Here is a 20,146-nt window from a genome sequence, read left to right as displayed (position 1 = left end):
GTTAATACATTATTAAACATTGATAAAATATCAATTTTATATAGTTATTTAGGTTTATATAGGCAAATTCAATCATATATTTAGGCAAAAAAATATAATTGATAATTATTTTTTAAACAGTGATAAAATTGTATTCCATATTTTAGATTAAAAAGTTTGAATTTGATCAATATTAGTATTAATGTTATGAATAATTTTTTACTTAATAAATAGCCTATAGAAAAAAACAATTATTTATTTAGATAAGACATTAAATAATATTTTTTGTGAATGGTAAATGATTTATGATTCATAAATGCATTATTAAACATTGATAAGTTATCCAGAAACATCTTGTATGGTTGTTATTTATTTTTATTTATTATTATTATTATGTTAAGGATTAGTTGTCTTAAAGCGTTATATGGAAAAGTGTCTTTTTTAAATTAGATTATAATAATTCACGCTTGACGTTTTAAAAAATAATTACGTGTTGGAGTCTGTTTGAGGGTGCGATGCTGCCAAATTCCTGCACTCCGGTGTGTGTGTGTGTGGGTGGGTGTCCGCTTGCGCGCGCGCGCGTGTGTGTGTGTGTGTGTGTGTGTGTGCGGCGGGGGCGGAGAGTGCGCTGCGGATCTCCCTCTTTAAGGAGAATGAAACTCGATCCCGTCTCGCCGGTAGCGTCCGGTATAAAACAGTCCAGCGGAAGAAGAGCCTGTGAGAACAATATCAGTGTGATCGGAGACTGTGGAGTTCACGATCACCGAAATCACGCGCAGATCTCCAGATGACCGGGAGTTTCGCACATGAGCTGACACTCGGACGCTGCGCTCCTCCGTTATTCCTCTCGTATCCACAGAGAACAGGATGCGTCCCGGCAGGATAGACAGATAATGACCGCGCTGCTCGTTTCAAATCAATCGATGATACTTAGAGGCTTTTTTACGCATGAGAAGAAGATTGCACGGACGCACCAGCTTTGAATCGAAGTCGTTAAAGCTCGCCGATATCTATTCCTGTATGAAAACATGAGCTCGTTGTTGTTTGGAGAAGGTTTTTTGGGCGGCGTGGTGAGCGGCGCGCCGTCGGACGCGGTTCCCAGAGCGCTGCGCAACGACCTGGGATCCAACATCCATGTCCTCAAGACCCTCAACCTGAGGTTCCGCTGCTTCCTCGCCAAAGTCCATGAGCTGGAGAGAAGGAACAAACTTCTGGAGAGCCAGCTGAAGCAAGCCTCCGGTCAGCCGAGGCAGCAGGGCTTCTCCTTCACGCGTGAAGTCGCGGTCCAGACGGACTCCGCGGGGTCCAGACTTCCAGGCAACATCTGGAGCTTCACGCACATTTTGAGACACGGAGAGCGCGTCAAGACTGTCCAGGGACCCGGAGTCACCTGGACCCATCCGGATGGGGTGGGGGTCCAAATCGACACCATCACCCCAGAACTGAGAGCCTTGTATAACGTTCTGGCCAAAGTCAAACGCGAGCGGGATGAGTACAAGAGAAAGTGAGTACTGTGTTTACTGCTGCTTTATCATGCATTGATATTCTTCCTTTAGGCCTGAAAGAGCCTGCAGCTGGTCAACTCTTCTGTGCAGGACTGATTCATTGCAGCAGAATATCTTGGCAGGTGAACAGCAAATATATAAGGGCCCAGTTTTGCACACACGACCAAGTGAACAACTCCTGTGTGCTGGTGTGCTTGGATGGGAAATACTTTTTATAAGTGATCCGTTTGCACTTTTATTAAGGATGTGTGTGATGAAATGACATAACAAGACATCATTTGGACAGTCAAGCTCTGGTGAGGGTCAGGAGGTTCAGGGTTTGTTTCTCCATCTGTCCGTGCAGCCGTGATCACTGTTATCCAGTCACCTCTAAATAAACCAGTTTTTGTCTTGCATTGCTCAGCAGCTGAAGTCCTCCTGCAAATTGTGCAGCTGTCTTCAGAAATAGGATATGAAAAGCTTTTTATTACAGTTGCCCAATGATTAAGGTAATTGTTTCATTTACTTTATTTACTTGATACAGAAATGCAGAGACTTGATGGGTGGTCGAGAACAGATGATACCAGACCATAGAAAATCAAAAGGAAAAAATGCATAAACTAAATATTCTATTTTAGGAAGATTATCATATATTTCTCATTGCAACATTATTTTCATGATGATATTGCATATTTTGCCCCCAAATCTCATTACTGTAATACAAACAAGATAATTTATGATATAATGGTATTATTTGTGGCACTTTTTTAATTCGTGATGATTTAAATAAAATAAAAAAAGTAATCGTGCAACAGTATTGCTTTAAGAAACTACAGTACATTAATGAAAATCATATTTGAAATATATGGAACAGTAAGTAAAACCTCAGGATGCATTACAAGTAAAAAAAAATGTATTTGCATATCATGTTTGTATAAAATAACTCATATTCATAAACATACCTGACAATAAAGCTGATTCTGATTCAGTAATGAAAATTTGAGGGTAAAATTCGCTTATTGTCCTGAAAACAGCGCTCCATTTAATTTAATTTAATTTAATTTTATGATTTTCAAAATATAATTTCCTATTTTTGATCTAATGATTTTGGAGTAGAAAGTGACAGACATGATGACAGATTTCCAGCCTTTGTGAATGATGTTTCTTTTGGATGTTGAATGGGTTTTATTAATGCATGACTTCTGAATGACTTCAAACACTGAGGCGTCAGAAGACACACTTGAATGAGAGTAGAATATATGAGTGAGTGAGTGTGTCCTTTTGCCCAGGCATGTGCTGGTAAATACTGCTGCCTTACCCTTCACAAAGCCACAACAATGAGCACAAATGAAGGCGAGTGTGTATGTCTCACATCCTGGTCATGCTGTGGGTGACTCAGAAGCTCATTTTAACACTGTTGGTGTGGTGGGCTTGTCTTTGTCTGAGATTGGCAGCAGTTATGACATCATAACATTACACAGGAACTTCAAATGGGTTGTGGACAAGATCAGATATGAAACAGGCCAGTGTCTTTGTTTTCTTTGTTAGAAATCCGTTTGTATCGTCTGCAGGAAGTTTACCAACCAACGAAGTTAATAAGTCTAACATAAGGGAAACAATATAGTGGAATTTATACCTATATAGGCTAGTGGAAATTATGGAAGCCAGTTTCTGCCACAAGATAAAAAATGTAAAAAAAAAAGTAATGCCACCATTTTATTTGGAATTCTTTACCCCTCAAAATTCTGAGAAAAAAACATAGAATTGCAATATACAAACTCTGTTCTGAAACAAATTAGGAAAAGGTCATAATTGTAAGATATTAACTCAGAATTGCAGGATGTAAACTTGATTCTGAGAAAAAGTTATAATTACGGGATATGAATATATAAAGTATAACTCTTTCTTGCAGTTTCGACTTTTCTTCTCAGAATTGCAAACTCTTTTTTTTCATGTAGCAATTCTTCTTTTTAGGAATTGTGAAAAAAGAGTGGGAATTGCAGTTGCCTTTTTACTTATGTATTTGTTTGTATTTAAGTATTGACCTCGATGCATAACATTTTGATCAATCTGTGTAATTATGAAAAGCTGTGGAGTTACATTTCTTTACAATTTCAATCAGCAGACATAAAAAGAATCCCATAAGTAGTTGTTTACACACTCAATTTGTACTAAAATGTATCCTGATGCTCTTGTGAGCAGTCAGATAATGGCAATAAACTTGAAAAGTAACTTTAAATAACGTAATCAGTTACTTTTTTAGGGAGTAACACAATATTGTAATGCATTACTTTTAAAAGTAACTTTCCCCAGCACTGGTTGTAATTGTAAATGCTCTCGAATTACATGTCCATTAGCTAATAGCTTCAACGGCTTCATCTCTATATGACGCCCAGGAATGTTGCATAAAGACTCAGAGACTCCACTCATCATTCCATTGCATGTTAATTACATCTAAATAATTGTTCATCCTGCAAAATTAGGATATGTAATAGCCAACATGTTTATTAATTCATGAAACAATTACTGAATGATGATGCAAGAGATGACGATGCATGTGTTTTCTGACAAGCTGATCATGTAAGCGGTGTGTTAACAGGTTGCAGCGTTCATTGATCATGTAAGCTCTTCTTCTGTGTCTGTAGTTCATCCTGCTGGAGATATCTGACCCCTCGCTGGTCTTTAGTGCTGATGATTCCCTGTGAATCACTGCTGTTCATTACATCTCACACATATCGTTTGCTCATACGTTTGGGAAGTGCAGCTCCTTTGTGTCCAATTGCTCCAACGGGCTCCAAAAATGTCATTACGTTGAAGGCTTAAAGAATAATGAATCGGCTCATAATAATTAATTAACTTGCAAATAAAAAGCTATAATGCTCAAACAAAAACCAGCTCCCAATATCCCTATGTATTGAGTGTTGAATATATTTGTTAACTTTATATCTAAATGGATCACTAAAATATATCACTATCTAAGGCCACTTTTTTTGTGATGCCACAATAATGTCTTTTCATTCTGAATCTTTATTTAAGGACTTTTTTTAGAGATGCATGCAATTATTTGCATCTACACTGTAAAAAAAAACCTTTCCAAGTTGTAACTACAATAAAAATATTATTGTTGTATATTTTAGATAAAAAAAAACATCAGCCTTTCTCTTTAAAAAAAAAAAAACGTTTAATATTGAGTTTTTTGTTTTTGTTTTTTTTTTATTACAGTTTTACCCTAATTAATTAATTATAATTATTTTTTACGTAAAGGTGAAATGTATTTATTTGGTTGCTTATTTATTGCTATATAAAATAAAATAAGTCCAGGACTGTAAAATGTTTATTTTATTTTATTGTATTTTATTTTATTTTAATGCTGTAAATTATCATGCAGGAACGTAATAGTACACGCACACACATTGCGCATTGTTGGTGAATTTGCTATTTTGATGCAACTGAAAATGACTGAGCCATTGACCAAATAAAACCTGGTCTAAAGTTAATCGTGCAGCAGCACACAAACATGCCAAAAATTTAAAATTAAAGTATTACTATGTAAAAGATCAGTTTCCTCTCTGGAGAAGCGTTCAGTCCGCCATGTAAATATTGAATCCACCATGCTGCAAAAGCAACTGGCTTTTAAAGAATCAGAATGAGCTGCCATGTCTGTTTACACATACAAAGATTTTGTTTTAGTGACAGAAGCTCCACAGTGCAACAGAATGACAGTGAAAAATAGGGGAATGGGAGATGAGACTCTGATTGGTTTATTGCATGTTACGCCCAAAACACACCCATGGCTTACTGAGAGACACTTCAACCCTTCTGGACCATGTGCTGGGCACGCCAACCATTTATTTTAATGGTTTTAATTTTAATTGACTATAATAACCCTGCTAAGTTGAATATTTAGTGTTTGTTCAAATCAATCAAGTATGAGTAATGATATACTAATAATATCAGTAACTAATCAACCATAAACAAGTCGTCTTAGTTGTTTGTCTTTTGTTGAAACATAAGCAAAAAGCATTCAAATAAATTCATTTCATGAGCTTGTTGGATGAGGCGGTCACAATCTTGCACTTTTCAGATAAATAAGTTGTTAATGTCTTTGCACTGAGAGAGTGGTGCGTGAAAGTCTATATGCAACGATTGGTCAAAGAGCTGAGATTGATGTTTTTTTTTAGGTGTGTGTGTGTGTGTGTGTGTGCATGTGTGTGTGTGTGTGCTACACTGCGGTCAGGACACTGGTATGTGTGTGTATAAGTTGATCTATTGCAGTCTGATGCAGCGTTCTGTCACGGATTCTTTAGGAAAACATGTATTAACCTCTTAAGAGAGATATAAAGCAGATATGTAGCTCTGGAGTATACACTGTGGACAGTATGCAGATTTTCTGTAAGCATTGATCCCTGAAGACCTACTACATTCACTGAAGTGCGCAGTATAGATCCACTCCCTGACATCACCACATGCCTGTATCCCACAATGCAGTGCGTTCAACTTGACCTTTAATTTCCAGTGTGATGAACTGGAAGTGATTACATTTTTATCTCTTTCTCTTTCTCTCTTTTTTTTTACTGTTTATTTGAATTACTCAAATTTCAATTTACATCAATATTGTTTATTTATTTATTTATTTAACTGGGTATATGAACTACCATTCAAAAGTTTGTGTTCAGAAGGATTTTTTTAAAGAAATTAATGTTTATTGAGCAAGGATGCATTAAATTGTTCAAAAGCAATAGTCAAGACAAAAGTTTTCCATTTCTCAACTTTTTATTCAGCAAAGAATTCAGCAAACAAAGTATCACAGTTTCCACACAAATATTCAACACCAATAATAACAATTAAAGCAGCAGTTATTCAGCAAATCAGATTTCTGTTCACCAATTGCACCTTAAAAATGACCAGATTAAACTGAGATCATCTCAGAGAGGCAACCTCCATCAAACACGGACCTCCAGGACACTTTCCCCCACATGAATAATTGAATGGCAGCTGAATTTATCTTCAGAGCTGCGGATCGATGCTGGAGCCTGAGGCTGAATGTTTGGAGACTTTGCTTCCTCGTCAAGCTGTAATGAGCATGAAGCCTGTCTGTCTGTCTGTCTATCTGTTGTTCTGTGTATGTGTGTGTCTGTGTGAGTGTCTATGGCAGTCTGAGATGTAAGTCATGTTTCAGGAATGGTCAAGCAGATTAAAAGAGCATTGATGTTTGACATACGGCTTCTCATAGTCTTTCACTCAGTGGTTAGATATCTAGATGTGTGCATCGTCCTCATGCTGCTGGAATGGGGGTGTGGATGACCTTTAGGGTGGGCGGCGCTCTGATTCACCCGCACTGATCTCTGCCAGGCTCGCACACGTCCATGTCTCACCCGTGACGTGTCATTTCCTGAGATTTATGGCCAGCTGATGGATTCGCTGTCTCTGTGGACTTGGGATGGGCTGTGCAAGGACATTAATGATTCTGATCCCATGAACAATTATTTTTGTACTTTGTGGATGCATAATTGTGAGATATTGCCACATTGATGTGGAGTTCAACCACTTGTGCAATATTATGCAGTGTCTTTGAAAATGCCTTATTTACGCAGATGTCGAGAGTGGTAACTTTCTGTTTAAAATGTTATAAAATGAAAATATGTGTACTTTTAAATAATATTAATATTTATATTCATGTTTTGAAATTAAAACTCACTCAGCAGTCAGTTTGGCTGATGTATTTTTCATCTTACCAATCTTTTCAACTGATATATATATTTCAGCAAGCATATATCAGTTTTATAACAAACAGTGATTGCTTGCAGATTGCAGATACCTGATTCCTCAAAATTGCTCTTTTTTATTAATTGCAAACCCTGTTTATAATTCTAAAGTTTATATAGGACATGTGTTAATATGCATGAGCTGTAACCACATATACAGTATATCACGGTCTGGATTAGCATTTTGCTAAAGTGAATCACTGCTGTTCAAATATTAAACCAGTTGCATTTGCATTAGATGAATACGGCAAAGTCCAGCATCCTGGCACTTTAGTTCAAAACCTTTTGCTGGATTCTGAGTGATTTAACGATCTATTTGTGAGCTTTAATGCATTATTGACCCTTTACAACTCAGTTCGTTATTAGCCCTGGTACTCTTGCACTGATGACAATTTTTTAGCACAATTAAAAAACCGCAAGTCAACAAAAGGATAACATGGTTTTGTATTTTGGGTGTTGCTAAAGCTATCAAAACGAACCCTTTAAGTCACACCTATGCTATATCACAATGAGTCCTAACAAGCCTTGTGATTTCTGGAACAGAACTCTTTAAATGTTTTTCCAGCTATGACGAGGAGTGGTTTTGTGGTGAATAACAGCGCCCTGAGCGTTGGCAGTGCAAGTTATCACACAGGAGCGACTTGTATGTAACTGTTCTTGGCGGCAATAACAAGCTATTAGCTCAATTAAGTGTACTTTCTTGAGAAAGTTTGATAGGACTTAACATGCAGAGTATGTTGCGGTCACACCTTGCACATTTTGAGGTGTATTATGGATGGGAAACGTGACAGAGAGGGAGTATGAGATAATGAGTTTGTTTAGCGGGAGATCACTGGGTGCAGTGAGGCCCCCAGGGGCCCGGCGGGACGTTGGATTAGCCGTGACGGTCTGTTATCTAGCTCGAGCAGTAGACGTCACCTTCTGCACATCTGGAAGTTGATTGTTTTGCATGTTTTGTGTCTTACAGATACGACTTTGGTGGTGGTAACAAAAATAAAGTAAGCATAAACATCCTTAAAATTTAAATTAATATTACATGTATTTACATTTACGTGGAAGTGGTAATAAAAAACATATACATAATGTGACCCTGGACCACAAAACCAGTCATAAGTCACACAGGTATATTTGTAACAATAGTCAAAAATACATTGAATGGGTCAAAATTTAATTGACAAAAATCATTGGGATATTAAGTAAAGATCATGTTCCATGAAGATGTTTTGTAAATTTCCTACCATAAATATATAAAAAATGTATTTTTGATTAGTGATATGCATTGCTAAGAACTTAATCTAGACAACTTTAAAGCTGAATTTATTTTATTTTTTATTTTTTTTGCACCCTCAGATTTCAGATTTTCAAATAGTAGTGTCTCAGCCAAATATTGTCCGATCCTAATAAACCATACATCAATGGAAAGCTTATTTACGTTTATTATGATGCATGAAACTCGTATGACTGGTTTTGTGGTCCAGGGTCACATATCTAATTATAAATTAATAACAATGTTATAATTGATAGATAGATAGATAGATAGATAGATAGATAGATAGATAGATAGATAGATAGATAGATAGATAGATAGATAGATGATAGATAGATAGATAGATAGATAGTTCATATAAAAATATACTGTACAATACATAGACCCAAAAATATACAAAATTTGAAACATGAAACAACACTGACATGTTGATTTGTGCAAACATATAGTAACCATTTCCCCTTATTATTTTAAAAGTTTATATTTATTTCGCTATATAAATATTAATATGTGTTGGGAAGTCATGTCCCAGTGGTTAGAGAGTTTGACTCCTAACTCTAGGGTTGTGGGTTCGAGTCTCGGGCTGGCAATACCATGACTTAGGTGTCCTTGAGCAAGGCATCGAACCCCAAACTGCTCCCCGGGTGCCACAGCATAAATGGCTGCCCACTGCTCTGGGTGTGTGTTCACAGTGTGTGTGTGTGTGTTCACTGTTGTGTGTGTGCACTTTGGATGGGCATGAATTCTGAGTCTGGGTCACCATACTTGGCTGAATGTCATGTCACTCATATCCTAACTCTGCATGATTATTTGGTTAGTTGCATGTTTTTTCCAGTCATCAGAACAAACATGTGACCCATTCTGATGGTAACAATAAACCAAACAATCCTTTTAAAAAATATTGAAATATATTTATAGAATATTTAAAAATGAGATATATTTGATCAACTTTAGATAGTCAGTTGCTCTTGCCGTCAGGACCAACTGTGACCCATTTTAGGATAACATCACATGCCAGCTGCTCAGATGCTTCATGACTGTGTCAGTTGTTGTATTAAATGTCCACACCTGTTTCACACATGTCTGCAAACCTAGTTTCCATCTCTAAATACACACGTGAGCTGTTTTGTGCTTCATGTCACTTTATTTTGTTGCTTCACACCCTAGTTGTTGTACTGAGCTTGTGTTGGGCGGCTTCTAGAGAATGAAACAGCAATCTCTCCAGGCTTTCCACACTGCGGTTAACCCTGGTTTAATGTCTTGTTTAAATCCCATGTCAATTAAACCAAACATCCTTAGTAACAGTTATTTTGTCTCAGGTGTTGTCTTAAAACCTGTTACTGTGTGCAGTTTCCAAGGACTTAAAGCGATAGCTCACCCAGACATTAAAATTCAGTCATCTTTTACTCACAAACCTGCATGCGTTTCTTTCAGCTGTTGAGCACAAAACATGTTCAGGAAAATGTTGGGAACCTAACAGTTGATTGTTTTTATGTTTAATAGGAGTTTATGAACTATTCTATTAACCTTTTAATAAATTGATGGGAACATCACTATGATTAGAGTCTGAAGTCATCAAAACAAAAAATAAAATGCTAAACTAAAATGATTGGACACATTTCTTTATAAAATAAATCTACTGTAAAGGAGATGCGTTTATGTTTACTGTTACAGTTTGAGAAGCACACATATCGTGAGCAGTATCTGTGAATGGATGCATCAGCTATGATGCTGGATATGATGTTGTTGTGTTAACAGCGACTCTTTGGATCTAATCCACAGTTCAGAAGCAGTTCTCCAGGGTCTGCTCAGAGCCGAGTCTGTCCTCTGTGTGGCCTCCGGTCAGCTGTTACTGATACGCTCACAGATCATTTTGAGGTGTGGGTTATTTTCTCCCTCTGGATTTGCAGTGCTGTGTTCATGACGTCTGATCTGTTTCTGAAGCAAGGAGAGACGCCTCATGGAAACCAGCTGATTCATATATTCATGAAGTCCTGATGTGTGTGATAGATAGATAGATAGATAGATAGATAGATAGATAGATAGATAGATAGATAGATAGATAGATAGATAGATAGATAGATAGATAGATAGATAGATAGATGGGCAATAGGTTATGTAGAATGAGTCCTGTAGCGAATGGGTTAAGGTAAGGGCTGTAACAAAATGATTAATTTTGATTTAGATTAAATACATTTAGAATGATTACTCACTGATTAATCATTAGGCTTTAAAAGCTTTTGCAACTTATCTGTTGTATAAAGTGCTGTATAAGTAAAGGTGATGTGACTTTACTGGAGTGCCGACTGTAGAGCTGGTGCAAAAATTCACATCGCTGTGATCGGATGCTTTCTTAACTGCTGTTTTTTCATTGTTGGCATTTTTGTTGTGTGTTTATCTTGTTATTCCCATATTTGGCTAAACATCGCTCTCAGCAGCAACAGGATGTTTGCAAAACAGTAAAGCTCTGCGTCCTAATATCGTACTGCTTTGTACCCTTAAAAGACTATTTCAGGGCCTCATGCATGACAGCATTTTTTGGTTGTAGTTTTGTAAAACGTACCCAAATTCTACAGTAGGCAAGTTTTCATGTCGCATAAGCGAGTCTTCTTCTATTGGATTGCAAGCAGAGAGCACAGCACCACACTGGTCAAACTGTGTTACTGCAGGCACTTACATTCGCTCAAATGATATCAAATGATTTTTCAAAGATTAAGATAGTTTCAAGCCTAGTTAAATCAAGAGAAAATTAATCTGTTTTGTCCCTAATCTGATTTATTTCCCATTACAATTTATTGAAACGTTGAATGAACTGTAAACTGTTTTGTATTCTGCACAATTATGTAAGTGTTCCTTGGTTATGCAGCTGAATTTCCCTTTTTAATAACTTGCAATTATTATTTGGAAGCATTTCAAGGAAGATGTTTGTCACTGCCAGATGATTCTTGAGGTTTCTGCTTTCTGCCTCGAACAGCTTATGTGGTCAAAACTTTTTTTAACAGGTGTTGTGCAAATAGTTATGGTGCTTGTTAAGGCAAGCTGCACAATTACAGTCGATCATGTTATTTATTAAACCCTTTAATCCTGAGTATTAAACTTTGGCACGTACAATAACTCAGACTTGAGTGAATTCTTAAGTCTTCCATGCAAGAAATATTTGTTTTCACACTTTCTGCCGTAGAAGTAAGAGTTGTTTGCTAGTATGAGCTTCAAATTCAGCAACATAAACTCAGTCTTTACTACAACCCATCAAAATAAAAGTATGGCTTGACTTGATGAAATTATCATAGATAGATATGACTTTTGTACAGTAGAATGTGCTTCTTAAAGTAATAATAAAGTAATGATAATACAGCTTATTAAAACATTATTTTTAAAGGAATATCACACAATATTACACATGGTGGTGGTGTTTTAATTTAAAACAATAAACCTCTGTTGTGCAGAACTATAAAAAAATTTAAGGAATTCTTTCTTTTGATACAATTTTAAAAGATAAAATAGTTTGTTTTAATGCATTCATTAGATTTTGATAATAAATCTGTATTAAATGATAAAACAGAATTATTAAAACTGAACATGTCTGTATAATGGTGCACACCATTTTGATTATTAAAATTTAACTAAAAATGAATTAAAATGTAAAACAGAATTTGTATAAATTAATACATACACATTTCCTAAGGCACTATAATTGTTTTATATATATATATATATATATATATATATATATATATATATATATATATATATATATATATATATATAAATTAAATTGATTTAATAAATTTTGGTTATTACAATTTAAGTAAACCATTCAAATGAAATCCAGGAATAATAAAATGGAAAACACAACATTTCTGAATAAATTACATTTATTTCATAGGCCACTATTATATTTAAAAATGTAAGAAATTATTAAATTGTTAAAATTTTATTCTTTAAATTAATTAGATCCAATTAGATTACAATTTAAAAACAATTAAAAGGGAATCCATATCCATGAAATCTGGAAACCGAAAACACGGAATGCAGTAAAAAATCGAATAGTTTTCATAGGGCCATTCTGTCTCTTGCACGTCTCTACTAGAGGTCAGTAAGATCAGTGTGAAATATTCGCTCATTACATGCTATAAACCCACATCGTGAAGATGTCAGAGGCTATCACCAATGGACCAATGAACACACCGGAAAAAGAGTATTAGCGATAAACCCTGGCATCTGAATGTGTGCGTGATGTATTTTTAGACTGCTGAGTTTGATTAGACTGCTGTGAATGAGTGCAGAAGGATCTGTTCTGTCCTGTGAATCTCAGGTTAATCACACAGACCCTGAACTCACAAACACATCGCCGATTTCCTGCAATCACTTGCACTTACATTTCTGCACATGCAGCAGTATTTCAGCTGAGATGGACCCCTGGTCAAAACACACTTGAATAAATTAAGATGAGTAGAACTAAGGCGCAGAAGAGCATGTCAGGGAACATGTTGCTCTCTTTAAAGCATTTAAACTGCACACGATGTGCTCACATCCCGGTAAGTATAGCGCTATAAAACTGGAAGACTTAAAAAACAGCTTTTATAGCCATGAGACATCTGTAGACGCAAACAGCTGGCTATAAACATTTTCCCTCTCATCTACAAGATATTAGGATATGCCTCTGTCATATTTGAATATAAGTACAAGTGCCCCTGTGAAATTACTGTTTTGGCAAGTGCATTTCCACCTCTCTTATCACTTTCCAGGTTTACAGAGCCAAAATAAAGGGGGAAAAGAGGCAAATTTTGAATGCATTTGCTGCATTATGTGTATTTTATCAATGTTGAGCTGCCATAGAGAATGATGGGAAATATAGTTTGGTCTCTTATTCATTTGTAGTATAAACAGTCATAAACCAGTGACTGATGGACTCAAAAACACTTTAGGCTAAAGTTATCAGTTAAGTAGTTTGTTTAAGTTAAAATGGTGTGATCCAAATGAATGGAAATTGTGTGTTACATGAAAAACATAAATCTTAGATTTAGGCCTAAGAGCAGTGTGATTAACCTAGAGATTTTTGTGCCACTGAATCATTTGTGCATCGCATGATGGGACCCATTTATAAAGCATGCGCTCATCAGCAGCCAGACATCTGTGCGGTGACGGTGAGGGACTTTCTCATCTGTTGCCATCTGTCCTTGTAAGGTCTATGTTAGCCTCTCAAACAAACAGAAAGCCGGTCCAGCTCTCCTTACGGGGTTTGGGAGTGGACTGGTTCTCTTGTTGTAGCTCCTGAGATTATGGTCAGTGTTTACTGGATACACCTCACTAGTTGTTCTGGAGCAGGCACGTGCACACATAGACATCAAAGGGGGCTTGAGCAACTGCCCTTTTTTTTTTTGACAAAAATATATTTATTGAAGAATAGTATATCTAAATATCAGGTCAGGAGTTCTGAAGCGCTCATGCATTCTGATCTAGCATGCATGCCTCATGAGCTACTAGACTAGAGCTGTGTAAGGGATAATCGCTATACATCATCCTCCTGCTTATTACATGGCTACCTACCAAATAAATAAATAATTTGACACAAAATATTAAAAGGGAGTTTAATGATTTAAACCCGATTGTATTGCTTCCGCTAAAGAAAATAGTACGCTCCGTCTCTACGGTTAGAATCCTGTGAGTCCATAGCAACGCTCTGTTTTTCATGGCAACGGTCTGTTATACTCCGCACAGCGGATAAAAAAATTAAAAACATTCTACATTGTAGATCAACCAAGCCATGTAATAAAATAAGTTAATAAAATAAGAACGTCCCCAGTTAGTTAATGACTTACAGAGTCTTTCCCCCTGAAATTTAGAAATCTAAATTGGTGAATCTAGAAGAAATCTACAGATGCAAACAGATGGAGGATAGGCTACACTCTAAAAAATGTAGTAAATCTGAGTAACTGCATCTGTACATTAATAAATAAAACTGAGTAGAAATAAGTTAACATTAAACATTAAAAATAACAATATTTATAAATTAACTTTTTTTGTATTTCCTCTAAACCTTTATAAAATAGTATTCCATACAACCACAAATACATACATGACATTGGCTTTTATTTAATTTTATTTAATTTTTACTCAATTACTTTGGTAAGTTAAATTCAAACAATCAAGTAAGATTTTTAGAGATTTTATTAAGTTAATTAAGTTAAATATTTACTAAGCCACAGAATATTTTTTGAGTGTAGTAGGTTTAAAAAAAGAAAAAAAAATACGTAATTATGAGAAGTGCCCTTTATTTCACTTGAGCCCCTGCCCCTCAAAATGTCTGTGCACGTCCCTGTTCTGGAGATAAATGTGGGCTTAAGTGATTCTCTTTTGCCAGTGAGAAGGTCTATTGTGTTTTTAAATAGACATTAGTTTACATAAACTCTTGTCAAAACCATGATTTGCTTCTTGCTACTGCTGTGTTTTTGGTCCATGGTCAGAATCATAAGACTGCACATTATCATTCAATAAGACGTTTCTTATGCTCAGTAAAGGGTGCATTAATTTGATCAAAAATACAGTGAAGACAGTAATATTGTGAAATATAATTGCAATTCATAATAAGTGTTTTCTATGTGACTATATATTAAAATGTATTTTATTCCTGTGATCAAAGCTGAATTTTCAGCATCTTTTCTCCATTCTTCAGTGTCACATGATCCTTCAGAAATCATTCAGATATTCTGATTTGCTGCTCAAGAAAACGTTTTTAATGGTGGCCTATATTTGCTGTTTTAACACTGCAGTTTCTGATTGTGGAGGAAAAAAATAAAGCTTCATGGAAATGTACACTGAAGAGTGATATATATATATATATCTGAAATCTGATCTGCATGACTTCTCATATCTGCTAAACATAATTATTTAGTGGAAACATGAAAACACTATATTCATTTTTTTATATATATTCGTGAGCATAATTATGAAATCTAATGACAGTAAGACTCTCTTTACACTATACAAATGTCCAGACTGTCCAGTGTGATCAGATTGTGTCCTTCTGTCCTCTGCATCACTGCTAACTCCACCCTGCATCCAGCAGGAAGTGATGCGCTGCGTTGTGATTGGCTGACGCAGCTGATGAACTCAGGTGACCTGCGGAGCTCTGCAGCAGCAGTGTGATTCACACACACACCAGCACTTTAGGAACAGCGTTCAATCAGCATCAGTCCAGACACACACACACACGCAGAGAGAGAGAGAGAGAGAGAGCATACACTGACCAGCAGCAGAGTCAAATATCTGTCTGCACGGAAGGTTAGCAGGGTATTGGGTTACATTTGATGAATGGATGGATGGATAGAAAACACCACATGTTTACAAAAAAAAAAAAAAAAAACATTTGCACCATTGGGACAATATTTACAAATGTTCAATCAACACAAATAATTTTACAAATCTGCCCTGTAAGAGGACATGGGTCTATATTGTCCGTTTGCAAGGCAAGGAGGAAAATTTTAGTGGCCAAAGACTTTCCAAAATCACAGCTGGAAAATAGCTGAGTCTTTGCTTTGCAAAAAAAAAACAAAAAAACACAGCACCTACATCATCACAAGTTGTTGGGGAGGGTTTCAAGGAAAATATCAAGAAAAGAAAATGCTCTCAAACTCCAACATATTAATTTTCCAGACACTACTGGAACTTCAATCAGGACTGATTTCTATGTTCAGATAAAACAAAAAATATGAATTTTAGCAGAAAACACTCAAGAAGGGTTTGGTGCACACAGGAGTAAAAAAGTGCCCCATGTGTACAATGAAATATACTTCTGTATCTTTACTGTTGTTGCCCTATATTTCTGCCAGAAGTCCTGGAAATCTTGTTCAGATACATGGAATGATGGATTCAATTACATATAAAAAAATAAATAAATAAAACTGACTGTCCATGCTAGAAATGGCCGAGGTTGGATTTTACAACAGGACAATGATCCAAAAACAAACATCAAACTCAGAACAAAAATGGGTCACTAAGCACAAACCAAATATTCTGTCTTTGCCCTGAACCCTTATAGAATATGAGTGAGGTGAACTGAAGAGGAGAAGAGCCAACGTGAAGCTGGTATTCTGACGGGTCTGAAGAAATGGTCTCTGATCTGTTCTCCGGTGTCCTCCAAAGTTATCAAGCATCATAGACAAAGACTCAGAGATGTTATCTCGGCAAAAGGATGATGCGAAAAGCATTGAATAAAAGCCTACCATTAATTGTGGCCGACATTTATTTCATTATGAGATTTCGGTAAACAATGCAGATTTATTTTCACAGCCTCTTTTGATCATATTTCCCAAAGGTGCCACCAATTCTGACCACGACTGTAAATAGATTCAATGATGGATGAATGGAGAGAACAATGGATAGAATGACAGATTGATGGATAATAGAAGGATGGATGGTTAGAATGATAGAACAATGAAATGAATGGAGGATAGATAGATAGATAGATAGATAGATAGATAGATAGATAGATAGATAGATAGATAGATAGATAGATAGATAGATAGATAGATAGATAGATAGCACTGGACTGTGATCTTTTCAGGAGGCAAACACTGTGTGCTTTGCTCATTTTTCAGAGGTTTCCTTGGTTTAAGTGTGTATTTTCTTCCACAGTTTCTTTGGCAACAGGAAAGCAAAGGTCTGCAATGTTTTGTGATGGCATGTGATTTGCTGAAGGGTCTTTGATGTGCATTTAAGAGAGAGAGAGAGAGAGAGTGTGTGTGTGTGTTTATCTTAAAGGCAGTTTCCAGTTCATTCACTTGAGATTCTCAAGTACCCTAATTAGTATGCTGACATCACATGGCTCTGAATCCTTTATAGACCCGTGTCTCATTCGGAAGCCCTGCGGAGCGAGTGTGTACTGTTTACCTCACCGTAGTAACGGTGAAGCAGGTCAGAGCCGGCAGGAAATGTGATCGAGCGCTTCATCTGCTCAATGTGCTATTTTAGTAGTCGACTCAAGCGTTGTCATAACAACAGAGGGTGATGCCTCAGAGATTATTCGATTGTCTGCAGAAAGATTCCCTTCGGTGCACAGCGCTGGTCTGCATTTATATTTACACGTTTGATTAACTGCCTCTTTACAGCTGTCAGTCATACTTTGCAGCCTGTAAGTAGCAGATACTGTATATGATGCATGTATATATTTACAGTAATGGTTTTAGTGCTTTCAGAAACACTTGTCTGGGCTGTGGCTTCTTGTTTCCTTATTTTTGTTTACTCTACAGGTTGCTATAAACTCAACAGAGACCACACAATAACCTAACCTTGTTATATTCTATAGTGTGTCTTCTTTGAACAAATATACAAGTCTCTTTTTTAATATTTAATTCTATATTTTTATAATAGATCATGATCATAAAATAAGTCAGTATTGTGAGATAAAAGTCACAATTAACTTTATAGCTGCAGTCCGTAACTTTTTTTTTTTTGTAAAAAATTATACTACCTAAATGTTTGAGCAAGTACATAACCAGCCAGTGTTCAAAACTCCTAAAAACAATATGATATCGACTTTTTGTTATTATATAAATTTCATAATTCTTGTCACCAGTGTTTATACACACACACACACACACACTCACATTTATTTATATTAACTACCCTAAAAATACAACAACTCAAGGTCACTGAAGACAAGTTAATACATAGGAATAAATATATAATCATTTCAAAATAGGGCAAAATAAATAAATAAAAAATGCTACATTGTAGGAAGTAACCAAATGAATAAAAACACTGCATACTCTTCACAGTGTTAATTAAATGACAAAAGTGATTTAGCCAAGAGCACTGAGAGATTTTATCTTTTGTTTTTTGATAAACATGAATGACAGACATGACAATGTTATACTGCTGTTACTTTAAGAGCTGCCCGGATCCAAAATACTGTTACACGTTTTCTTTTTCAGCTGTCTGCTTTCACTTAAGACCTAAATTAATGCTAGGGTTATGTTTACGAGGGTACTTGCAAAGAGGGGCATTTTGACACATTCAAGTGTGTGTATTTAACCGTTTAAGTCCTATTAAGCAACAAAAATAACGTTCAAATATCCCATGCTTTCTTAGCACAATTTTCATGTGCATGCACCTCTCTGACAGGACTCAGAAATAGTATCTCAGACAGTGTGCACATACAGCGAAAAGAATTTCCTTTCGCTGCAGATTGCATTTCAGCGGCTTAAAATTACTTGGTTTTAAACAGCAACGCTTAAACATGCGCGCAAATGATCAGTTTTCGTGACCAGGTAGCACAGCAACATCACATAAGCGTGTAACCACAAAAAAGACTATAGTTCAAAATCTCTACCGAATGACAAACTTCTACCACTTAATCGTATCTACCGGTATATTGCCCACCCATACAAAACATTTAATTCCTATTTAGTTTCCCATTGGTTGTGCTGGTTTTCCACTCTCATTCAGAGCACGACTGGGTTACAGATCTGCCCTGTCCCAGACACACACACCACAGACAGCAGAGGAGCACACCCGGGGCTTTACCAGAGGATTCCTGAGCTGAGGAACAGATATGATGATCCTTCAACACAATATAAACACAAAATATATTGTATATATTGTGCATATGTATTTATGTAAATATATGTTGAACTATACTTAAAGAGGTCATCGGATGCCTATTTTCCACAAGTTGATATGATTCTTTATGGTCTTAATAAAAAGTCTATAACATACTTTGGTTAATTTTTTTTCAATGGTAGTGTAAAACAACACTGTTTTTATCTTGTTGAAAACATCTCTGTTTGCAGCAACCCATTTCGGTGCGTGTTCCTTTAAATATTCATGAGCTCTGCTCACCCTGCCCCTCTCTTTCTGTGGGTAGACAAGTCATTCTCACGAGACTGTAAACTTTAGCCGTATTTTGCCACAGAACTTGCCAACTAGCACGTTATTAGGAAAGGTGATTTGCAAAGATTTAAAGAACCTTATACTCACTTCTTCTGTAGATGAGGCTGGATCACGAATGATTCGCACAAACATAGATGCATTTAGGTTGATCGGGGGAACATTCCCTTAAAAACAAACATAATGTCAGATGTCAGGGGTAAATGAAGACTGTACTGTGATAATCTTCATTATCACATCCAACAACAAAACACCTCAGTCTCTTAAGAGTCATTTTTGTCTACCCCTGCTCCGGGGTTGAAACAATGGCAGACTGTTCACAGCTCACTCATGGGCGGGGCTAAGGTAAAACACCAGTGTCAATCAACAATCATGGGAGGGGCCTGGATCTGTGTGACATCACACAAACAAGAAGCTGAGACCGGCTGGATTGGATTCTCCACCAAAGGAGGCTTTAAGACTGTTATTTTGTGCACTGTTACCATGATATAAAATGACTCATAGTGTAATGGTCAGACTCATCAGAGGTGTGTCCCGTGTGTTGCAGATGGGAGGAGGAGCTGTCGAGAAGAGAACAGATGGAGTCGAAGGTGCAGACGCTGCAGGAGGTGAGCTCACCTGTGCTCCAGCCGTCTAGACTCTCTCACTGTGAAACTGAGATGGGTTTCTCACTTTAAAACCTCATAGCTAACTATGACATCCAGATATCATGATGTAGGGTAATACTGACATTATACAGTTAAAGCATAATATTTGAAATG

At 36.4% G+C, this 20,146-nt stretch overlaps 1 protein-coding gene across 5 annotated transcripts in view; it reads left to right on the top strand.

The window, feature by feature from the left end:
• The first annotated feature begins 616 nt into the window (after positions 1-616).
• LOC127967759 (intermediate filament family orphan 2-like) overlaps positions 617-20,146 on the top strand; it is a 33,568-nt gene continuing 14,038 nt past the window's right edge. For 4 of the 5 annotated variants that reach the window (XM_052568412.1, XM_052568411.1, XM_052568409.1 and 1 more), the window contains exons 1-2: positions 617-1,483; positions 19,933-19,993. In XM_052568412.1, the coding sequence (XP_052424372.1) occupies positions 1,008-1,483; positions 19,933-19,993 (537 nt within the window). In that variant the 5' untranslated portion in view covers positions 617-1,007. The remainder of the gene's footprint in view (positions 1,484-19,932; positions 19,994-20,146) is intronic. The other variant, XM_052568413.1, reaches the window with a different exon arrangement.

Source organism: Carassius gibelio, chromosome B11, assembly GCF_023724105.1.
Source record: "Carassius gibelio isolate Cgi1373 ecotype wild population from Czech Republic chromosome B11, carGib1.2-hapl.c, whole genome shotgun sequence".
NCBI lineage: Eukaryota > Metazoa > Chordata > Actinopteri > Cypriniformes > Cyprinidae > Carassius > Carassius gibelio.
Note: the sequence above shows the minus strand (reverse complement) of the source record. Positions and strands in the feature narration are given on the sequence as shown.